Source organism: Phacochoerus africanus, chromosome 13, assembly GCF_016906955.1.
Source record: "Phacochoerus africanus isolate WHEZ1 chromosome 13, ROS_Pafr_v1, whole genome shotgun sequence".
NCBI classification, from domain to species: Eukaryota; Metazoa; Chordata; class Mammalia; order Artiodactyla; family Suidae; genus Phacochoerus; species Phacochoerus africanus.
In genome coordinates this window covers 25198499-25221946 of record NC_062556.1, presented here as the reverse complement: position 1 = coordinate 25221946, position 23448 = coordinate 25198499, and the positions used below count along the sequence as shown (strand labels likewise).

Below are 23448 nucleotides of genomic sequence, written 5' to 3'. Positions count from 1 at the left end.
TAACCAGAATCCCCAGCCTAGATATCTGATGGGGTTCCTGATCTACCATCTCCCAGGTAATGTCTGATCACCCTGCCCTGCCTTCAGCAAGAATTCTGTTAGGCTGATTGCGTCAGAATCCTCCCTTGCCCCTGACTTCTTAAGAATTTTCCATCCACCGATACCCATCAGCAAAATCAGAGGATCCATCCTATCTGATTTTAAGACGTACTCTGAAGTAGTAATCAAGAGTGTGGGAGGGAGTTCCCTTTGTGGAGCAGCCGAGATGAATGTGACTAGTATCCGTGAGGATAAGGGTCTTGCTCAGTGGGTTAAGGATCCAGAATTGCTGTGAGCTGTGATGTACGTCTCAGACATGGCTCGGATCTCGTGTTGCTGTGACTGTGGGGTAGGCTGGCAGCTGTAGCTCTGATTCGATCCCTAGCCTGGGAACTTCCAGATGCCACGGGTGTGGGCCTAAAAAAGCAAAAAAAAAAAAAAAAAGGGAGAGAGAGAGAAAGTGGGATGAGTGAAGGGATAGACACAAAGATCAATGGAACACAATGGAAAAATTCAGAAACGGTTGATTTTCTGCAGGGGTCCAAAGACAATTTAATGGAAAAAGTGTTCTCGGGGAGCGGTGGGGTGAGAGTGCTGCATCCTAACCACTAGACACAAGGGCCATTACGCCTGACATAGGTCCTCGGTTCTTGTCTCTCTGGAGAAGAAACTTGGCAAAGAGACTGAGAGGAGGGAGGCAAGTCAAGTGTTTATTAGGAGAGAAGATATGAACGGAGAAAGCGTGGGTGGGTTCAGAGAGAGAGAGAGACAGAGAGATGGAGAGACAGAGAGACAGAAAGAGAGATGGAGCCTAACATGGCACTTTGGGGGTGTTTTAAATCACTGATACGGGGGCAGGTCTTCCTGGTTTCTTTTGGCCAAATCATCTTGCTTTGTCTGGCCCTGAGTCCATATTTGGCCTGACTCAGCGCCCTCCCCTGTGTGCACACACATCTTTTAGCCAGGATGGATTCTACTGCAAGGGCTTCTGGGAAATTGACAGGATGTATTATGGTCGGGCACCCTCTCCCTTCTCTGAACCCTGAGGAAGCTTTCTGCACATGTGTAGTTCAGGAGGTCTCCTTGACCTCGAGAAAGGAAAATATGTCATCTCTTTATCTTTTATCCAAGCAGGACTCTGCTCCTCCTTGCTCCTGATATAATCTTTATCTTGAAGAATCTGTCCACAGGGGACAGATTCCAGTTGTTCCACCTGGGACCCATCCATCTCCCTCCTGCTTCAAAAGGACAATCTTTCCAGCAAATGGTGCTGGAAAAATTGACTCTCCCCATGCAAAACAAGGAGTCTCAATCCATACCTTTCACCATGTAAAAAAATTAACTCAAAGTGGAGTATAAATCTTAAGTGTACAATCTAGAAATATGAAATCTCTCGAAGATGACATAGGCGATTGGGCCCTTCCCCAAAATGGGAGAAAATGTCTGGAAAGTGTGTGTCTGGACTTGTATCTAGAATGTAAAAAGACCACTCAAAAGTCATTGAAGAGAAAGCAAATAACCCAATTCAAAAAGTGGGCAAAAGATCTGAAGAAACATTTCACTAAAGAAGACAGACATGAGGAGTTCCCATTGTGGTACAGTGAAAATGAATCCAACTAGTATCCATGAGGTTGCGGGTTCAATCCCTGGCCTCGCTCAGTGGGTTAAGGATCCGGCATTGCTGTGGCTGTGCATAGGCCAGCAGCTGTAGTGCCAATTCAACCCCTAGCCTGGGAACTTCCATGTGCTGCAGGTGCAGCCGTAAAAAGCAAAAAAACAAACAATCAAACAAAAAAGGAAGATATATATGAAAAGATGTTCAACATCATTGGGCACTAGGGAAAATGCAAATTAAGATTACAGGGAGATAGCACTGCATACCTATTAGAATGGCGAAAAACTAATACTATATATACATGGTCTTTTCAAATTTAATTTTATTGACGTATAGTTGATTTACAATGACTTTCTCTCTCTCTCTCTCTCTATATATATATATATATATATATATATTTAAAATCAGAAAAGAAAAATTTGGTTTAGCCGAAAAGGGCCACTGATTCTCTTGCAGTAGAGCTTCCCATCCTGGAAGGATGGTGTAGCAGACATATCTATGTGGATCGAAGGCTGAATTGTGAAATTCAGAGAGTGAGTGATGAAAACATTTAAGAACTTTTCTTTATGATAGAGTGTATTGTGGTAATTAGAAGACAATATGAGATTGTTAGGTCTCCTGTCCATATTTGTTTTTTTCCATTATATTTTTCTATTTGTTCTTTCAAGGGAAATATTTGAGCAACAACAACAAGAGACATGGTGACCGATGATGGATAAGATGTGGAGAATGAGGGAGGAATCGCATCAGGACTGACCCCCAGCAGGTTCCTGGGGGGCTGCGGGCACACTGAATTCTAGTATCCAATTTCCTGTAACTCCTAAGAATTCCGATATAGGATTTCCTGTAACTCCTGGAGGGCTCTGTCGTGGCTCCGTACTGGCCACAGGGGGTTCCCCCTTCCTGGGACAATTCCTTCATTTGATCCACTCCCACTTATCTTTCAAGAGTCAGCTCAGAATCACCAGCCTGGGTTGTCAGCGTCTCTTCTTGGGGATACTCCTCTCACTGTGCTGCCATCATCACTGTGTTCACCTGCCTTTTCTACCATAAAAAAGACGGCAAGGGAATGCCGATGTATTTGGGAGGAACTGAGTCTAACATCATCATGGCACCAGGACTCTTCAAGCCCAGTAATAAATTGTTATAATATGTTTAGTATTATTTATGAAGTCTATACTAATATAATGCATGTTAACACAGGACTCCCCCTATAAGGCAAATAATAATCAGTGGCTCAATGATCAAATATTTTCATGAGTATCCTCCATGAGGAAAGTCAGTGTGGTTCAGTAGGAATAGCTGTGGCCTTGGGTTGGAAGACTTTGGTCCAAACCTAGGCTCTGCCGGCCACTTGAGGGGTCACCCCTGGCAAGTTATTTTACCTCTCTGTGTCCCTTTCTCTGCATACAAATTTGAGAGTACACTGAAGACAGGATGGGAATTTGAAGATTAAATGAATTTATCCAAGGAAAATGATCAGCCCAGGACCAGAAATATATTACACAGTAATCAGTATCAATTGACTTGGAGAACACGAAGTAAATCAGTTTGCATAAGTCCCTGGCTTTAGTCACAGGAATCTAAGACAAAAGTCAGACCCATTTTCTACGCTTAACATTCTAATAATCTCTTTTTTTTGGTCTTTTTTTTTTTTGCCTTTTCTAGGGCTGCTCCCGCGGCATATGGAGGTTCCCAGGCTAGGGGTTGAATCAGAGCTGTAGCCACCGGTCTACGCCAGAGCCACAGCAACACTGGATCCGAGCCTCGACTGCGACCTACACCACAGCTCATAGCAACCCTGGATCCTCAACCCACTGAGCAAGGCCAGGGATCGGACCCCCAAACTCATGGTTCCTAGTCGGATTCGTTAACCACTGCGCCATGACGGGAATTCCACATTCTAATAATCTTTAAGTCTCTTTGAAAACATGTTCTAAGTATGGTTATTACAGAGATTGCAATGCAAATGAAGTTGACTTCTAACAGCAGTGGCTATAATCACATACTGTGAGAAGTTGAGTGAAAACTTTCTGTGCACATGGAGATCTTTTTGGCTAATAAACCCTGTTAGAATTATTGATATTTATAAATATAGAATGATAATGATAAGTTAAATACCCCTACCAAAAGCAAACGACCTTTGATTACCTTGATGCATCACGACTTGGTAAGTTTCTTACCTTTTGGGTAGATATCTTTTAAAGGGACTTCTCCAGGGGGCAAAATCCGGACGATCTGATTAGTATCTAAAAGAGTCACACAATTGCTCTGCTTGGGGGTTCCACTTTTCCTCTTTCCTCCATAGAACGTTGAATCAGTGACCCTTGAGTGATGCAAAGAGGACGGCCTTTTCCAAGAATAAACTTCACTAGGTGACTGAAAAAGAGAGAGAGCAATTCAAATACTGAAGTACAATTAGGTCCCTTTGGTTTATTTTCGCTTTTATTTCTGTCGCTTTGGGAGACTGAACCTGAGACGACCTTTGTAAGGTTGACATCAGAGAATGTTTTGCCTCTGTTCTCTTGATGGTGTCTTGTCTTACATTTAAGTCTTTAGGCCACTTTGGGTTTATTTTTGTGCATGGTGTGAAGGTGTGGTCCGGTTTCAATGATTTACATGCAGCACAAATGAACCTTTCCACAGAAAAGAAACCCATGGACTTAGAGAATGGACTTGTGGTTGCCAAGGGGGAGTCGGAGGGGTGGGATGGACTGGGAATTTGGGGTTAATAGATGCAAACGATTGCCTTTGGAATGGATAAGCCATGAGATCCTGTTGTGTACCCCTGGGAACTATGTCTAGTCACTTATGAGGGAGCATGATAATGCGAGAAAAAAATACGTATACATGTATGTGTAACTGGGTTACCCTGCTGTACAGCAGAAAATTGACAGAACACTGCAAACCAGCTATAATGAAAAAATAAAAAATAAAAATCATTATAAAAAACACAAACAAACAAAAAATACCGAAGTACTATGAATTACATTCACAACTTTTACAAAGCAGCCCTCTCAGCAGGCACCAGTGGTAAACTTAAATTTCGCAAACATAAGAAAATCAAGGAGTTCCCATTGTGGCTCAGTGGTTAACGAATCTGACTAGGAACCATGAGGTTGCAGGTTTGATCCCTGGCCTTGCTCAGTGGGTTAAGGATCTGGCGTTGCCATGAGCTGTGGTGTAGGTCACAGACGCAGCTTGGATCCCGTGTTGCTGTGGCTCTGGCGTACGCCGGCGGCTACAGCTCCGATTGGACCCCTAGCCTGGGAACCTCCATATGCCACGGGAGCGGCCCTAAAAAAAAAAAAAAAAGAAAAGAAAAGAAAAGAAAAGAAAATCAAATTCCTTAACTTCTTTCAATTTACAGATGACAGCAGCTTTATCAATAATCATCATTTTCCAACAAGGGTGAAATATATAAAGTCTTTTTTATGAGTTATAACTAAAAAGAGGGAATTATTAACAATATGGTTAATTTAAAAATAAAAAATACTGGGAGTTCCTGTCGTGCTGTAGCAGAAACAGATCTGACTAGGAATCACAAGGTTACAGGTTTGATCCCTGGCCTCGCTCAGTGGGTTAAGGATCTGGTGTTGCCATGAGCTGTGGTGTAGGTCAAAGACACAGCTCGGGTCTGGTATTGCTGTGGCTCTGGCGTAGGCTGGCGGCTACAGCTCCAATTAGACCCCTAGCCTGGGAACTTCCATATGCTGCAGGCGCGGCCCTAAAAAGCCGGGGGAGGCGGGCAGGTAGGAAGGAGGAAAAGTAAACACTTGCATTTCTGCCTGCATCTGTTTCTGGGCATTTCATTCAGTTCTGCTGTATATTCTTCTACCCCTCAGCCAATACCACGTGGTCTTAGTTATTAAAGCTTTATAATAAGCCTTGAAATTTAGTAGGGTAAATACCTCTGCTTTTTATTCTAGGTTCCTCTTCAAAGAATGCCTTGGTTATTATCTGTTCTTGCTCTTCATTAAACATGTATGAGAATTGCATTTGTGTTGCATCCTTGTTAGCTTTTGGTTGTCAGCATTTAAATTTTTTTTTTAATTTTAGCCATTCTAATAAGCAGTAGTAGTATCTCATCATGGTGTTAATTTGCATTTCCCTAATGACTAAGGATGCTGAATGTCTTTTCCTGTACTTAATTACCATCCATATATCTTATCTTTTTTTTTTTTTTGTCTTTTCTAGGGCTGCTCCCGTGGCATATGGAGGTTCCCAGGCTAGGGGTCGAATCGGAGCTGTAGCTGCCGGCCTACACCACAGCCACAGCAATGCGGGATCTGAGCCGAGTCTGTGACCTACACCACAGCTCATGGCAACGCCAGATCCTTAACCCACTGAGTGAGGACAGGGATCGAACCCACAACCCCATGGTTCCTAGACGGATTCATTAACCACTGTGCCACAACGGGAACTCCCCCATATATCTTCTTTGGTAAAGAGTCTATTCAAGTCTTTTGCCCATTTTTTAAACAGACTTACCTCTGACTTTATTTCTATATACATCTATTAAAATATTTTAAAAACTAAGAGTTCCTCAGACATATTCAATCCCAATCCAACAACTATAGGGCTCACTCTAGTTTTCTTTCCTTTAGTATCTGTAACTCCCTTCTTTAAGAGTGAGGAACTTAAACTTCATTATCCTTAATATTTTGACTTTTTTTTTTTTTTGGTCTTTTTGCCTTTTCTAGGGCCACTCCCGAGGCATATGGAGGTTCCCAGGCTAGGGGTCTAATCGGAGCTGTAGCTGGCGGCCTACGCCAGAGCCACAACAACTCAGGATCCGAGCCACGTCTGCAACCTACACCACAGCTCATGGCAACGCCAGATCCTTAACCCACTGAGCAAGGCCAGGGATCAAGCCCACACCCTCATGGTTCCTAGTTGGATTCGTTAACCACTGCGCCACGACGGGAACTCCAATATTTTGACTTTTTTTGCTGAGTTCCACTGCATGTGACTCATCACTCATCTCCACCACTAACTTTCTCTTCCAGGCAAAGGCCCTCCTCCCCCTGCTTGGTCTTACAGTCCACACTGAGCTATGTTCCCGTGAGGATGAACTCTTCTCCTTGCTTGGGCTCCCAGTTCCCACACTGGGCTGCCTCTTCCTGGGCTTCCATCTTCATCCTGGCTGGACTTGATGCTCTGAGCTGGTCAGTACTCCCTCCCCGACCACGGATGTCTTTCTCATCTGCTCAGGCTCTGACCTCTGACACCTCACTGTGCCACTGTGTGACCATTTTTTTTTTTTATACTGGATTACTTATTTCTTACTCTTGACTCTTAAGAACTCTTTATATATTTTGGATACAAGTTCTTTGTTGGAAATGTGATTTACCAATATTTTCTCCTAGTCTGTGGCCTGCCTTTTCATTCTTTTACCAGTGACTTTCTACAGAGTGGAAGTTTTTAATTTTTATGAACTTATTTGCAGAACAGAAACAGACTCACACAGGGGGTTCCCGTTGTGGCGCAGCAGAAACAACTGACTAGTATCCATGAGGATGCAGGTTTGATCCCTGGCCTCGCTCAGTGGGTTGAGGATCCAGCATTGCTGTGAGCTGTAGATTAGGTGGCAGACATGGCTCAGATCCCACCCTGCTGTGGCTGTGATGTAGGCCAGCAGCTATAACTCCGATTTGACTCCTAGCTTGGGAACTTCCACATGCTGCTGTGAGTGTGGCCCTAAAGGGAAGGAAGGAAGGAAGGAAGGAAGGAAGGAAGGAAGGAAGGAAGGAAGGAAGGAAGGAAGGAAGGAAGGAAGGAAGAAAGAAAGAAAGGAAGGAAGGAAGGAAGGAAGGAAGGGAAAGAAAGAAAGAAAGAAAGGAAGGAAGGAAGGAAGGAAGGAAGGAAGGAAGAGAAAGAAAGAAAGAAAGAAAGAAAGAAAGAAAGAAAGAAAGAAAGAAAGAAAGAAAGAAAGAAAGAAAGAAAGAAAGAAAGAAGAAAGAAGAAAGAAAGAAAGAAAGAAAGAAAGAAAGAAAGGGACTCACAGACTTTGAAAACTTATGGTTACCAAAGAGGACAGGTGAGGTCGGGGGGAGGGATGGACCTGGGCTTGGCATTGGCAGCTGCACGCTAAGGTATATGGTTTGATTGGCCAACGGGGTGTATATCACAGAGAACTCTACCCAATATTCTGTGATCATCAATGTGGGAAGAGAATCTGAAAGAGAATGGATGTGAGTACATGTATAACTGAATCATTTTGTTGTACAGCAAAACTTATCTATACGAATTACAATTATCACTCTAAGTCAACTATACTTCAATAAAACTTCAAAAAATGAAAAAAAACCTTAATGGATCATGTCTAAGATGATCAGTACACTGTTTAACAGAAGTAGTGATAGTTTAACAGAAGCAGTGATGAGTATCTTTGTCTTACTCTTGATATTAAAAGGAATGTTTTCATTTTTTATTTTTTGGCTGCACTTGCAGCATGTGGAATTGAACCTGTGCCACAGCAGTGACAATGCTGGATCCTTAACCTACTGAGCCACCAGGGAACTCCAAAAGGAATGCTTTTAACTTTTCGCTATTGAGGATTCACTATGATACCCAGTGTAGGTTTTCGTAGGCATTTGGTAGTAGGTTAAGAAAGTTATAATTCATTTAAATAATTTAAGTGCCTCTGATAATGCCATGAAACATTAATGAGAGTTCATTAATGAGAGTTAATTGATAGTTTTATGAAGACTCAAAAGAAATTCACATACAGGCACAAAGGCACTGTGCTACAGTAGAAAGAATATGGGTTTGAGGGTCAGTTACCCTTGGGCTCATGTCTCAGCTTCCTTACTCACTATCTCTGTGGCCTGGGAGAGATAGCTTCTCTGTTTTTGTTCCTTCATCTATAAAACCCTTGAAATCGTAAAAGTTAGTTATCATATATGAAAGGGCTTAGAATAGTGCAGGGCCTATTGTTTCCTTCAGGAAACAAAAAATCATTGACCATCTCCTATATGATGGGTACTAACTATAGGGGATAGAGCTTTTAATTTAACAAGGTTGCTAGTCCTACAGTCTATGAAGGATTTCTATAGGGTCAATGCCAGCATCACCTTATATTCAGCTTTCTTACTTTTCAATAGTAACGTTATATGTCTGTACTAATTTCTTCAATCAAAAGATCACTTTTTAAAATGGTTCCACCTTCAGCAAAGCAGCTGCAGTATTTTCTCTCCTGAGAGCAGCAAGCATTGTAGAAAGCATCTTAAACACAACCCCTTTCATTTCTTGAAGCTGCCGAAGATGCTGTATTCTAACGACATGTTTCATTTTCAGTTATGTGATACCACAGCAAAGGCTTTTTCCTTGCTAATTAGGAAGACACATGACAAAGTCCTAAGCTGCACATTATCCATCGGGTTTTGAATTTCAAACGTCTTACACACATCATTCATTAATTACATTACAATTTTGAGGCATGTGGGATTGGTGCACTATTCAGCAGGGCCAATATTTTTATCTTTAAGTGCTTCTATCATCCTACCTAAAAGCTACAAAGGAAATTATGAAAATTAAATGTTTAATCAAAACACATGGAGCACATCTAAGGTTACTCGACGGCAGCTTGGACCACAATAAACTTTATATTCCGTTTTCTCGCATTTCCATCAGGGGAAGATGGTGCCTCGTTTCACCTAAAGTCAACTATCGATTGCTTCTTCTTTATAGATAACAGTAAACAACAGCTGAAGGATCCTTTTCAAAGCAAATGAAATGGAGACCATCAGCATTGACAGTATAATCTGGATGCTGCAAAGGTATAAATCAGAAGAAAACCCAATGGAACATGGACTGGTGTTCATGATTGTTGAAAATTTTAATCTACAGGAATGAGACCCCCCCCAACATCTTTCACTTTAAAAAATTCTAGAAGACTTGTTATTTGGTCAGTCTCGAATTGTTCCTCTTGACAAATTACACAAGCACATGAAGAAACATGAATAAAATCACCGTCAGTACATTAAGTACTTAACTGTCACATGAACCCTCATGTATGGAGAATACTGGGTTTTTCCTTTGCTAAATTATATAATTGCATGACAATTAAATATTCATTTTCAAGAGGCAATGAAACCATACGGGATGCATTTTTTAAATGACTGGTCTGGAAACAGAATGTCGAAATGGAATGTCTACCGGAAAACCATGACATTTTGGGTTACTCCTCCAGTAGGCTTAGGGTATAGACCACATTTTAAAAACTGAAAAAACTTATGCTTACCATGAGATCTGGGAAACCAACAACCACTGTAGCATAACTATTCTCATCAGAGAGAATTCGGTTTGGAGAGGCAATCTTTTGTCCCACAGCTGAACTTAGATTTTCAGATGATAGTTGATCACTTGAAATTTTATGAGGGATGCTGAAGTCTGTTTCTGCAAAGTGTCAGAGAACCATGAAACACCATAGGCCCCTAAAATGCTCCGGGAATTAATTTTTGGCAAGGTTTCATGCTCGCCAACTCCAACTGAACGGCGCAAGTGAAAAAAGAGAAAATATTTTCAGTTACACTCCTAGCCTTGTGTCTGTGAAAACTCAGTTTTCACAATCATGGTGGCATCTTCTCAAAGTGATTTCAAGGATTCATGGAATTCAATTTTTTTTTAAACTATTTTTCTTTTTCTTTTTATTTATTTACTTTTTTGTCTTTTTGCTATTTCTTTGGGCCGCTCCCGCGGCATATGGAGGTTCCCAGGCTAGGGGTCGAATCAGAGCTGTACCCGCCGGCCTACGCCAGAGCCACAGCAACGCGGGATCCGAGCCGCGTCTGCAACCTACACCACAGCTCACGGCAACGCCAGATCCTTAACCCACTGAGCAAGGGCAGGGACCGAACCCGCAACCTCATGGTTCCTAGTCGGATTCGTTAACCACTGCGCCACGACGGGAACTCCTCAAATTTTTATTAGTAATTAAGATGAACATTAAGAGCACTCTAACAGAAAGATATGAAATTGAACCAACCCACTGTGAGCCATGGCATATTTCGGATATTTATTTATTTATTTATTGTCTGTTTAGGGCTGCACCTGCGGCATATGGAGGTTCCCAGGCTAGGGGTCCAATCGGAGCTGTAGCCACCGGCCTACACCACAGCCACGGCAAAGCGGGATAGCGGGATCGGAGCCGCGTCTGCAACCCACACCACAGCTCACGGCGACTCCAGATCCTTAACCCACTGAGCAAGGCCAGAGATTGAACCCATGTCCTTATGGTTACTAGTTGGGTTCATTAACCACTGAGCCACGACAGGAATGCTTCAGATTTTTTTTCTTAAGTACTTTTCATCCCCCCTCCCAAAACTGGGATGATTAAAGTAGAAATCCTGACGGTCTGTGTAAAAAGAAATGATGCAGTCTTAAATAGGCTTGGAATATACAGTAATATTAATAATACTATAGATAATACATAGTGATAATATTTTATATACACATATTATATATATGTTTGTGTGTGTATATATATATTCCAAGCCTACACACACACACACACACACACACACACACACACGAACTCTGACTTGTCAGTTTAAAAAATTCAAAGACAGGACTTCCTGTTGTGGCTCAGCCGTAATGAACCTGACTAACATCCATGAGGACACGGGTTTGATCCCTGCCCTCGCTCAGCGGGTTAAGGATCCGGCGTTGCCTTGAGCTGTGGTGTAGGTCGCAGATGTGGCTCAGATCCTGCGTTGCTGTGGCTCTGGAGAGGCTGCCGGCTACAGCTCCGATTGGACCCTTAGCCTGGGACCCTCCATATGCTGCAGGTGCAGCCCTAGAAAGACAAAAAGAGAAGAAAAAAAAATTCAAAGACAAACTTAAAAGTCAGTAGAGTCATTATTTCCAGTGTAGGGATAAAGTTTTTTCTTTTGGTATAAATGTAACCTATGTTGGTAGTGCTATACTCAAATGATTCTAGAGAACGGTGGTATGAAAGCAAGCACACACCCCACAGCCAGGAACACACAGGACGCAGTGTTTATTTACCTTGTGTGACTCCAAACCCTGTACTGGGTGGCTCCTCTTTCAACACATACAACTGGCAAACTCCACTCACCGCAGATTCGATGTGTGCAGGCTTAGTTAAAAGATATTTCCTGTAAACAAACACAACATCGATGTGAAAAAAGGCTTTCTTTTTCTAATAACTGTGAGGCCAGACTAGGACCCCCCAAAAACTTCTTTTTTATATTTTGAGTACAATTTGCAGTTTCAGAGTTTCATCACGAATTTAAAAATAACTTCTTGACACTGTACACAGAGCAGTGCATCATAACCTTGCGGTCATAAACATGAACTAAAAATCCAACACGTCCTATAAGAGGAAAGGCTATTAAAAAAAAAAAAAAAAAGAGTTCCCAGCATGGTTCAGTGCAAACGAATCTGACTGGCATCCATGAGGACACAGGTTCAATCCCTGGCCTTGCTTGCCGGGTTAAGGATCCGGTGTTGCCGTGAGCAGCGGTGCAGGTCACAGACGTGGCTTGAATTGCGTGTTACTGTGGCTGTGGCTGTAACTCTAATTCGACCCCTAGCCTGGGAACTTCCATATGCAGCGGGAGCAGCCCTAAAGAAAAGACCACACACACAAAAAAAAGAAGAGGCAAAAGCAATTCTAAAGAGATACATCCATACTGTCATGAAGCCTTCCGTGGATAAGACGGATCAGCCAGCAGTGTGAGGGGGCCCGGCCTCTGATTTGTGACCAGCTCTGGGGACAGAAACCCTCTCTGCAGTAATCCCCTTGATCTACTTATTTGTAAGATTTCTAAAATAAGGCTGTATAAAGAGTTAGGCTTCTTTTGCAGCAGCAGGCCGCTTCTGCTTGTCAGCAGAGGGGCAGAGAATCTTCATGGAGCCAGCAGATGTAATGCACGAGGGAGGGGCCCCACAATTTCCTGTGCAGCCTCTTCATGCCAAGTGTATGTAACGGCCTTCTCATCAAGAGTCTGGTCCAATGCAGGAGGTCACATAAACATAAACATAACCAAATAAGAGCACGCAAGATAAAACGAAAAAACAGTGGATTCTGTGAAGTTGCAAAAAGGCAACAGCCCATGGATGGAGACTGTGGCCCTTGGAAGAAAGAATAAACTGACGATTTATCTTTTTTTGTTTGTTTGCCTTTTCTAGGGCCTGCTCCCCCTGCATATGGAAGTTCCCAGGCTAGGAGTCAGATGGGAGCTGTAGCCACCAGCCTACACCAGAGCCAGAGCAACTCAGGATCCAATCTGCACCTGCGACCTACACCACAGCTCACGGTAACAGTCGGATCTTTAACCCACTGAGTGAGGCCAGGGATCGAACCGCATCCCCATGGATGCTAATCGGGTTCATTAACCAATGAGCCACGACAGGAACTTGTCAACAATTCATCTTGAAGTATCTCTAGTTTGGCAAGAATACAGTGAATTCTCGGAGTTCCCGTTGTGGCGCCCAGAAACGAATCCGACTAGGAACCATGAGGTTGCAGGTTTGATCCCTGGCTTCGCTCAGTGGGTTAAGGATCCAGCATTGCCATGAGCTGTGGTGTAGGTCACGCAGCTTGGATCTGGCATTGCTGTGGCTGTGGTGTAGGCTGGCAGCAACAGCTGTGATTAAACCCCTAGCCTGGGAACCTCCGCATGCTGCAGGTGTGTCCCTAAAAGGACAAAAAAAAAAAAAAGAATACACTGAATTCTCAATGTGCTCATAGGAAAAAGCCCAAAGAAATATGGATAAATATCATATTTTGTCAACATCGTTATTATTATTCTTTGGCCACAGCGTGCAGCAGCATGATGTGGGATCTCTCAGTTCCCAGTCAGGGACTGAACCTGGGCTGCAGCAGTGAAAGCGCTGAGTCCTGACCACTAGACCACCAGGGAACTCCCAGAGTCATTATGCTTTTCTGGTGAATTGCAAAGTCATCCTCTGAAACGTTTTTATCATTACTCTGTGAAGTGACATTTAATTTATTTAAAATTTCCACTCCCCTCTTCTTGGAAGTGTCACCTATAGAGATACTGCCAAATACAGAAATGACTGAAAGGACAGACACAGGAAGACAGAGCTGTAAGGATGCTGGATAACTGATAAAAAAGGTCGCGCTGCTGCACAGTCCATAACCTACTATATAGATCTACCTACCGATTTGTTTCGCTTTCCACCAGAAGCCATTTGTCTTCCGCTACAAGAAAAACTGTCTGGAGGTTGATGGGAAGTGAGATGGTGTGAGTTCGTCCTTCTAGAACATCCAGCACCGTCAGGCTGTTCCTGGGGGGAAAAAAAAACCCAAAAAACCTCTCTGAAAGGCGCTGGGAGGATAATGGTTGATTAACCATGACACAAGGATTTCATGACATAGTATACAATCCTGAAAACAATGTTTTTAAGACTAAATAACACAGCAATTTTTTGTTGTTGTTGTCTTTTCATGGCTGCTCCTGTGGCATATGGAGGCTCCCAGGCTAAGGGTTGAATTGGAGCTACAGCTGCTGGTCTACACCACAGCCACAGCAACACCAGATCCGAGCTGCATCTGTGACCTACACCACAGTTGATGGCAACCCTGGATCCTCAACCCACTGAGTGAAGCCAGGGATCGAACCTGCAACCTCATGGTTCCCAATTGGATTCATTTCCACTGCGCCACGGCAGGAACTCCAAACATAGCAAAATGTTAACTGAGAAAATGGATATATAAAACTCTATGCTATGGAAGGACATGCATAAGAATTAAAAAATGGGAAGTGATGGCAGCCAGGCTGACAGTGGTTGTATGTGGAATTATGAGCACTGCCTTTTCTAAAAACATCTGTTTTTCAACCTTCTGCAATGTGGGCTAAGTTACTCTTAGAGTAAAATATTTATAATTGGGTCACATTAGTGTTCTAATAAATAGGTATAATTAAAGGAGGAAATGGAATGGATAAAAGAAGGATCCAGGTTTAAATCTTCTACAACCAAGAGCTCACCCTTTTCCTTTGTAGAATACCAGCCAGTTTTTATGCGAAAATTCTTTACACATTTTGTAAGTTTCCTAAAAACAAAACAAAACAAAACATTCACTTTAAATGTGTCCCAGGCGGCTGTGTCTTCAGTTGCTTTTCCTGAAATAAAGCTCTTCAACATGTAAAACATGAGATTCTCTGAGAAGCTACCTTTTTATCCACTCCAAGGCTCTTACGGTAACATGGATTAAAATATATTTCAAAATTATGAACTGTGTACTAAAACAACTTTAGGATTATAATTATATATATGTGTGTGTGTGCATATATATATATCCAGAAGTGGCTGAAGTTTGCAGTTCCTGGGCCAGAAATCAAACCCACGCCACAGCAGTAACCTAAGCCACAGCAGTGACAATGCTGGATCCTTAACCTGCTGAGACACCAGGGAACTCCTAGAATAATATTTTGTAAAATAATGCACAATACTGATTAGAAATAAACATGCTATCTGGTGATTAACTGTGGAACTTATACCATAGCATAAATACGTAGGAAATACTTTGTTTCTTAGATTGGATATATTCATGACATTTAAAATATCTCTTTTTTCATAGACTTTTAACACCTAACTATGCTGTCATGTAGGACAGAGGTTAAGGCTTATTTTATATCCATTACCTTTTTCAGCTGAATAAATACTCTTGGGTTGGCCCAAATGTTTATTTACCAGTTTAATTTAGTTAATGAGCTAAAATGTTTCTTTATCTACTAAATACGGCCAGATGCTGCACTCCTAGTTTCATGACATAAATCCAAACCATAGCACAGAACTGGAAAACAGGGACTGCATGATGGGTGATTTGCCTTGCATGTCACACTCAAATGGCTCCTGCTGTCCCATTATGATCACTTCGGTCCTGGATAAGTCTTCATGTGAGTATGACGGACACAAAAAGAAGCTGCTGACATTTAATTATACGTGGTACCTATGTCTATCTATTTGCATTAGATTAAAATTCACAGGTGAACAGTAAGAGAAATCTCTGGTGCATACAGCAAACAAAAGGCACCAAAGGCAGACAGGTATTTTTTTGGTTAGAAAGCTATAGAGAATCCTTGGCAATTGGCTGGACAAGTTAAGTGTTTCTTACAGCTTCCTCCTTGCTCCACCAGGAAGTTTTCTTAGATGTAAACTCTTGTGAAGGGAGAATGAGACGACGAAGGGCTTGGCTGGTGGTATCCAGTAACAGGATGACGTTACTCTGGAAATAAAGAGGACAGTGAAAAGCTCAAGATTCATTCTTTCCTTCCTTCCTTTCATCTCTCCTTTTTTTTTTTTTTTTTAAAGCAGCAGACTCCTGGCAGCCTGGGAATAAAGGTTATAGTGATACATAAACCAAAGGGAAGATGACAATATTGAAATACGAGATACCGTGGAGATACAAAATGATCTTCCTAAATACAGAATTCAAAGGATTAGATGGTTTTGTGAAAATATTTCTAACTGTGTAATGCAGGATCTTCTCTTTGAAGATTTTATCTTAAAACCATCCCCTTGTAAATATAGGCTGGCTTAACCATGATTATGTTTTATTACATACTAAAGAGGATATAAAGAGAAAAAAATATTTTTAATAGTTGATTTATTTTATTTTATTTTATTTTACTTTATTTTGTCTTTTTGCCTTTTCTAGGGCCGCTCCCACAGCATATGGAGGTTCCCAGGCTAGGGGTCTAATCAGAGCTGTAGCCACCAACCTACACCAGAGCCACAGCAACGCGGGATCGGAGCCAAGTCTCCGACCTACACCACAGCTCATGCAATGCCGGATCCTTAACCCACTGAGCAAGGCCAGGGATCGAACCTGCAATATATTTTTTTAATTGTTATTTCCCCAATACAATTTTTTTTCTACTGTACAGCATGGTGACCCAGTTACACATACATGTATACATTTTTTTTCTCCCATTCTCATGCTCCATCATAAGTGACTAGACATAGTTCCCAGTACTACACAGCAGGATCTCATTTCTAATCCACTCTTGGGCATACATCCAGACAAAACTTTCCTTAAAAAAGACACATGCACCTGCATGTTCATTGCAGCACTCTTCACAATAGCCAAGACATGGAAACAACCCAAATGTCCATCGACAGATGACTGGATTAGGCAGATGTGGTATATACACAATGGAATACTACTCAGCCATGAAAGAGAAAAATATTTAAATGTCCATTTACTTTTATTAAAATCACACCTAAAGAATGTTCTGTTGAACATTCTTTCACTGTGCATAACTGAATCTCATTTGGTCTTCTCACAAATGCAGGTTCAGCTCAGAAAATATGTATGTGATATAAGGATGGGTTGGCAAGAAAATACCAAGGACCTCAAGGACCCCAAGGACCTCGCTAGTAATGGGTGTTTGTTCATCTTGAGATTCACTAAGCTTGTGGAACTTTCATAGCTGGTGCTGTAATAACATACAGAAAAGAGACTGCTCTGTCTTAACCACCATTATGCAAAAGGAGCAATAATCCCTCAGTAATTAGGAGGGTTTCTTCCAAGAAAAAAAAAAAAAAACTTTTTAAATAAACCTTAGGCATGATACTAAATGAACAGAACACATGAAATAAGAACTTAAAATTGAGAAAGTCAGAAAAGATGACATATTTTAAAAGAGATGCCAAGAAACTGGCTTTCTAAGTTAAAATATAAAGACGTTTGAAGATCCAAGGTTTACAAAAAGACATCAGCAAGTGGATTGTCAGGCTTCGTTGTCCTGTAATTCTCTTTTCCTTTTTTCTTGTTTTTGCTTATTTTTTTTTTTGTTTTAAATTGGGGCTCCTTCGGTTATGCTAACCTTCAAGAACTTTTCACTTCAAGAACTTTCTTAGGGAAAAATAAAATCACAAAGCACCCAAAGAAGAAGCAAACAACGAGACAGACCTCTGCAGTCTAACAGACACTGAGTTCAAAAAGAATTGATCTATATTTTACAAGATATGAAACGTTTGTTCATGTGTTCCATAACATTTAGTGAGCAGCTTATATTTAAAGCATGAAGGCGAATCACAGTGATGAATTAACCGTGGTCCTTGCCTTTTCGTACATAATATAGTTAGAGCGAAGTGAAAAGAAATGTCAATAGATTAATAGTGGTTTCAATTTTCTTTTACTAGCCAATTTTACTGACAGGCTTGAGAGTTAAAGTGGTATTTGTACCAGTTTCCTTTACTCCGTATGCTCTGAATTTTGGCGGTAATAAAAAATTCTACTGAGTAGGTTAACAAAGCTTAAACTATTCCGCAAACCCTCTTAGAATGTATCATTCTGTATAACATTGAATTCTTCATTAGAGTGTGTTGGTAATATTCTTTTCAAAATCAGCATGTCACATAAGAAGGACTGTTCCTGGCATTTTAAAGTTTGAAAGTGATTAAAAAAAAAAAAAACTTACAGAAACAAACTTAAAGTTGCCTTGAGAAAATGTATTAATAAGTTAAAAATTTAGTCTCTGTTCTAGAGTAAATCTGTTTTGAGTAAGTTTCTTAAAGGAGAAACTCATGTATGATAAATAGGTACAACATTAACGTGAATTGTTAGTACTTAAGGAATTTGGGATACTATTAACTTTTCGAAGCAACCAGAAATCCAAAAAATAATGTTTGATCCCCAAATATGATTAAGTAGAGTAAGCAGATGATTAAACAGATATGATTAAGCAGAAAAACAAGGGAGTACCGTTTTGCATTTTTCTTCCTTTTTAGGGTCTAACACTTATATATAGGATCTTAATGTCTTATGCTCATAACTTGGCATAAGCAAACCGAAAAATAATATCTTTCTAAGTGACAGAAAACATATATGTATGTTTCCAGCCATGGCTCTGTTTAGAATTAGTTCTAGAAGCAACTGGCAAGATGAAGGGCTTCTGCTGCTCCATCCTTTTAGATGTTAATGGTTTCCTTCTGTAAATGGCGAATGATATATTCTGTCTGAGTTTAAAAATAGAATTTCACGTCACACATGAGCACATGTAACTGTGGTTTTGGCGCTTCTTTAAGAGGGGCAGGGAGGAGAAGCGAGGGAGCAGTTTTATTATGTTTGTATTTGACTGGGAGAAAAGTAACCTCTGGATGACCTCAATGTCCCAAAATCTGAAATTCTAAACTTTGTACAGATGTAATAATAAGTTCTCTCGTGGCAGGGGGAGGTGGGGGAAGAGTCTATTTTTAGGCATGGCAAAGTTTCCCTTTCCTCACTTAAGATTTTATTTTAGCAAGGAATTTTTGAACAGCTTCTTTTCTTTTTTCTTTTTTTTTTTTTTTGTCTTTATAGGGCCTACACCACAACCACAGCCACACTAGATCCAAGCCACATCTTCGACCTACACCACAGCTCACAGCAACACCAGATCCTTAACCCACTGAGCGAGGCCAGGGATCGAACCTGCATCCTCATGGATCCTAGTCAGGTCTGTTACCGCTGAGCCACAACGGGAACTCCTTGAACAGCTCCTTGAACTAACCAGGGAAATGCATGTGTCGCGAGGCTTTATAAAGTCGAAGGACAGATGAATTAATGGGAGTTTTTCTCTGCAATATTTTAGCTCTATTTTCTGGGAGGGCAGAATAGGGAAGAAGGAGCTGATGGCAGACACTCTTTTTTTATTCAATTAGAGTGATTTATCATTTGTTAAATGTTACAGCTAGAGGCTGTTCATTTGGAATTAATGAGGTCTTACGTCCTATCAGGGCCATAACATAAACCAGACAGCTGAGACATCCTCTCCGGAAAAGAAGAGGGAATTCAGAGGACAGACAGGGGAATATCCTGACAAGCTGTGCATGCCTGCTCAGGGCATTGAGGGTACTTTCTGGAAAACTGTTGAAACTGGTCAAAGGGTAAGACAGGGAGCATGGAAGAAAGGGCAGGCTGTGCAAGTCGAGCACATCTTTGCCCTGAAAAACTATACATATATGTGTGTGTGTGTGTGTGTGTGTGTGTGTGTGTGTGTGTGTGTGTGTGTGTGTGTGTAGTCTTTTCTAGAGCCGCACCCATGGTATATGGAGGTTCATATATGTGTGTGTGTGTGTGTGTGTGTGTGTGTGTGTGTGTGTGTGTGTGTGTGTGTGTGTGTAGTCTTTTCTAGAGCCGCACCCATGGTATATGGAGGTTCCCAAGCTAGGGGTCTAATTGGAGCTGTAGCCGATGGCCTACGCCACAGCCACAGCCACAGCCACTCGGGTTCTGAGCCGCGTCTGTGACCCACACTACAACTCACCGCAATGCCAGATCTTTAACCCATTGAGCGAGGCCAGGGATCGAACCCGCAACCTCATGGTTCCTAGTCAGATTTGTTAACCACTGAGCCACGACGGGAACTCCTAAACATATTTTCTTTGATGAAAGATGTTAGACATGAGCAGCGATGTTGCCGAGAAAATAAAATACTTCCCAAGAACCTGAAAATCTCGCACTTTTAAATAATTGGTATATGGTGTTCCCATCATGGCACAGCAGAGGCGAATCCAACTAGGAACCACGAAGTTTCGGGTTCGATCCCTGGCCTTGCTCAGTGGGTTAAGGATCTGGTGTTGCCATGAGCTGTGGTGTGGGTCGCAGACTTGGCTCAGAACCCGAGTTGCTGTGGCTGTGGTGTAAGCTGGCAGCTACAGCTCCGATTGGACGCCTAGTCTGGGAACCCCCATATGCTGCTGATGTGGCCCTAAAAAGGATGAAAGACAATAAATAAATAAATAAACAGTATATGGAAACTTGACAGTTTATCTGACAGCTGAATATCTGGCAAGACTGTTTGAATTAGTACTCTGAATTTAGATTTCTATGTAAATTTGATTGTTTTACTGAATTAAAAATCACTAAGAAATCATGGGCTTTTTAGGACAGATTCTTCTGGCTGTAGAATTCAATTCAATGGCTTTAAGATTTTGTTGCAAAGCTATAAAGTAAAACTCTTATTTCAAAGTGCTGGACACAAACTTTTACAAGCAATAACTGGATCTTTATCAATTCTGCTTTTAGGAGAAAGTAAAAATGGAAAAAAACCCCGCAAAAACCAGAAAAAATGTACTAACTCAGAATTGATGATACTTATTTAGGCAAAGCCTAAAGGGAAAGTTGACTGACTCAGTGAAATCCTGATATGTTATTTACACAATATTTTATTCTTGATGAGAAATAGTCTAAAAGTGGAGTTCCTGCAGAGGCTGGGCAGAAACAAGTCTGACTAGCGTCCATGAGGATGTGGGTTCAATCCCTGGCCTCGCTCAGTGGGTTAAGGATCCAGCATTGCCATCAGGTGTGATGTAGGTCAAAGATGCAGCTCGGATCCTGTGTGGCTGTGGCTGTGGTGTAGGCCGGCAGCTGTAGCTCCAATTAGACCCCTAACCTGGGAACCTCCATATGCTGTGGGTGCAGGGCCCTAAGAAGACCAAAAAAAAAAAAAAAAAGCCTAAAAGTATTGTTTCTCTATAACACTTTGCTTTCATAGTGACTTTACCTACTTACAAATAACAACACTGTAGGTTTTTTTCCAGTATTTTCCTGCTATACATATTAAAAAAAATTTTTTTTTTTGGCTATTCTTTTCCTCAAGTATCTGCTGTGAATGAGCACGGGGACATAGTCGAATTCTGGTAGCTTAATTCAATGCAATTTGGTTTGAATCTCCGTTCTACCATGTGTTTACTGGGCCATTTCTTAAACTCCATGAGCCTCCGTTTTCTCACGTATAAATACAGCTAAAGCCACCTCACTGGGCCGCTGCAGGAATAACACGGACTAATGTACGTCATCTTTTCCTTGACCCATGTGTCACCATTTAATAACTGGTCCTCCTCCTCCTTGAGTCGTCACCCCTTGGCGTTTGGGACGCCACTCCCTGGGTTATCCATCTGCCTCCCTGGTGACGCATTTTGGGACCCCTTGGTGGACTGCTCCTCATCCCCCTGATTTCCTAATATTTTATTGCCCCAGGGCTTCGTGCTGAGACTTTTCTCCGACACCCACATTCATGCCTTTAATGATCTCTTTCAATTTCATGACTTTAAATAACACTTTTTTTTTTTTTTTTTGCTTTTTTAGGGCTGAACTTGCAGCATATGGAAGGTCCAAGGCTAGGGGTGGAACTGGAGCTACAGCAGCTGGCCTACACCACAGCCACAGCAACACAGGATCTGAGCCTCTTCTGTGACCTACACCACAGATCACGGCAAGGCTGGATCCTTAACCCACTGAGCAAGGTCAGGGATCTAACCCGAAACCTCATGGATACTAGTCAGGTTCATAACCCACTGAAACACAATGGAATCGCGCTTTAAAAAAAATTATTTATTTATTTATTTATTTATTTGTTTGTTTTCTAAGGCCACACCCGTGGCATATGGAGGTTCCCAAGCTAGGGGTCTAATCAGAGCTGTAGCTGCTGGTTCCTGCTGGCCTATACCACAGCCACAGCCACATGGGATCTGAGCCACGTCTGCAACCTACACCACAGCTCACGGCAACACCAGATCCTTAACCCACTGAGCGAGGCCAGGGATCAAACCCGAAACCCCATGGTTCCTAGTCGGATTCGTTAACCACTGAGCCACAACAGGAACTCCTGGAAATGCTCTCAAATACCATTTATATGCCAGTAACTCCCCAGTGTATATTTCCTGTTCTGACCTCTCCATTAAACACCAGAATCATGGACCTGGCTATGCAACGGGCATCTCCAGTGTAACTACACATCCAATCTTCCTTCCTGAATCAGTTCCTTCCTCATGTCAGTTGATGGCAGGTCTATCCTTGCGGTGGTTTAGGCCCTAAACCTTGAGGTTGCCCTCAGTTTACTCTCTTTCACCCCATTTTTTTTTCTTTTAGGGCTGCACCTGTGGCATAAGGAAGTTCCCAGGCTAGAGGTTGAATCACAGTTGTAGCTGCCAGCCTATACCACAGCCACAGCAACACTGGATCCAAGCTGCCTCTGAGCCTACACCACAGCTCACAGCAACACTGGATCCTTAACCCACTTGAGTGAGGCCAGGGATTGAACCCGTGTTCTCATGGATACCAGTCGGGTTCATTATCACTGAGCCACAACGGGAGTTCTTCTTTCACCCCATGTATCTCATCTGTTAGGAAATCCTATTGGTTCCACCTTCAAAAATAACCAGAATCCACCATGACTGAGGACTGCCCTCCTCCTCCCACCTGCAACGATCGCTCGATTGGATCATTGCAAAAAATCTCTTAATTAGCTTCCTTCATTCTGCCTTAGTACCTATAGATGATTTGCCACCGAGGAGCTGAGGAAATCCTTTAAAAATGTAAGTCATGCAGTTCCTGTCATGGCTCGGTCGTTAGCCAATCCAACTAGGAACCATGAGGTTGTGGGTTCGATCCCTGGCCTCGCTCAGTGGGTTGGGGATCTGGCATTGTCGTGAGCTGTGATGTAGGCTGCAGACACGGCTTGGATCCCAAATTGCTGTGGCTCTGGCGTAAGGTGGCAGCTAAAGCTCCGATTGGACCCCTAGCCTGGGAACTTCCATATGCCACAGGAGCAGCCCTAGAAAAGGCAAAAAGACAAAAAAAAAAAAAGTAAGTCACTCTTGGGATGGACCAGGATGGAAGATAACAAAAGAAAAGGAATGTAAATAGGAATACGACTGGGTCACTTTGCTGTACAGCAGAAATTGGCACATTGTAAATCAATTATACTTTCATTTAAAAAATAAATTAAGGGTGTTCCCATTGTGGCTCAGCAGAAACGAACCCGACTAGTATCCATGAGGACTCACGTTCGATCCCTGGCCCCCGCTCA

The 23448-nt window shown here is 42.0% G+C and overlaps 1 protein-coding gene across 2 annotated transcripts in view; it reads right to left on the bottom strand.

The window, feature by feature from the left end:
• Positions 1-23448, bottom strand: part of VWA8 (von Willebrand factor A domain containing 8) — a 392083-nt gene that overhangs the window by 124002 nt on the left and 244633 nt on the right. For both annotated transcript variants that reach the window (XM_047755719.1, XM_047755720.1), the window contains 6 exons: positions 15765-15875; positions 14635-14699; positions 13808-13933; positions 11666-11775; positions 9900-10054; positions 3838-4033 (listed from right to left, as the gene is read on the bottom strand). In XM_047755719.1, the coding sequence (XP_047611675.1) occupies positions 3838-4033; positions 9900-10054; positions 11666-11775; positions 13808-13933; positions 14635-14699; positions 15765-15875 (763 nt within the window). The remainder of the gene's footprint in view (positions 1-3837; positions 4034-9899; positions 10055-11665; positions 11776-13807; positions 13934-14634; positions 14700-15764; positions 15876-23448) is intronic.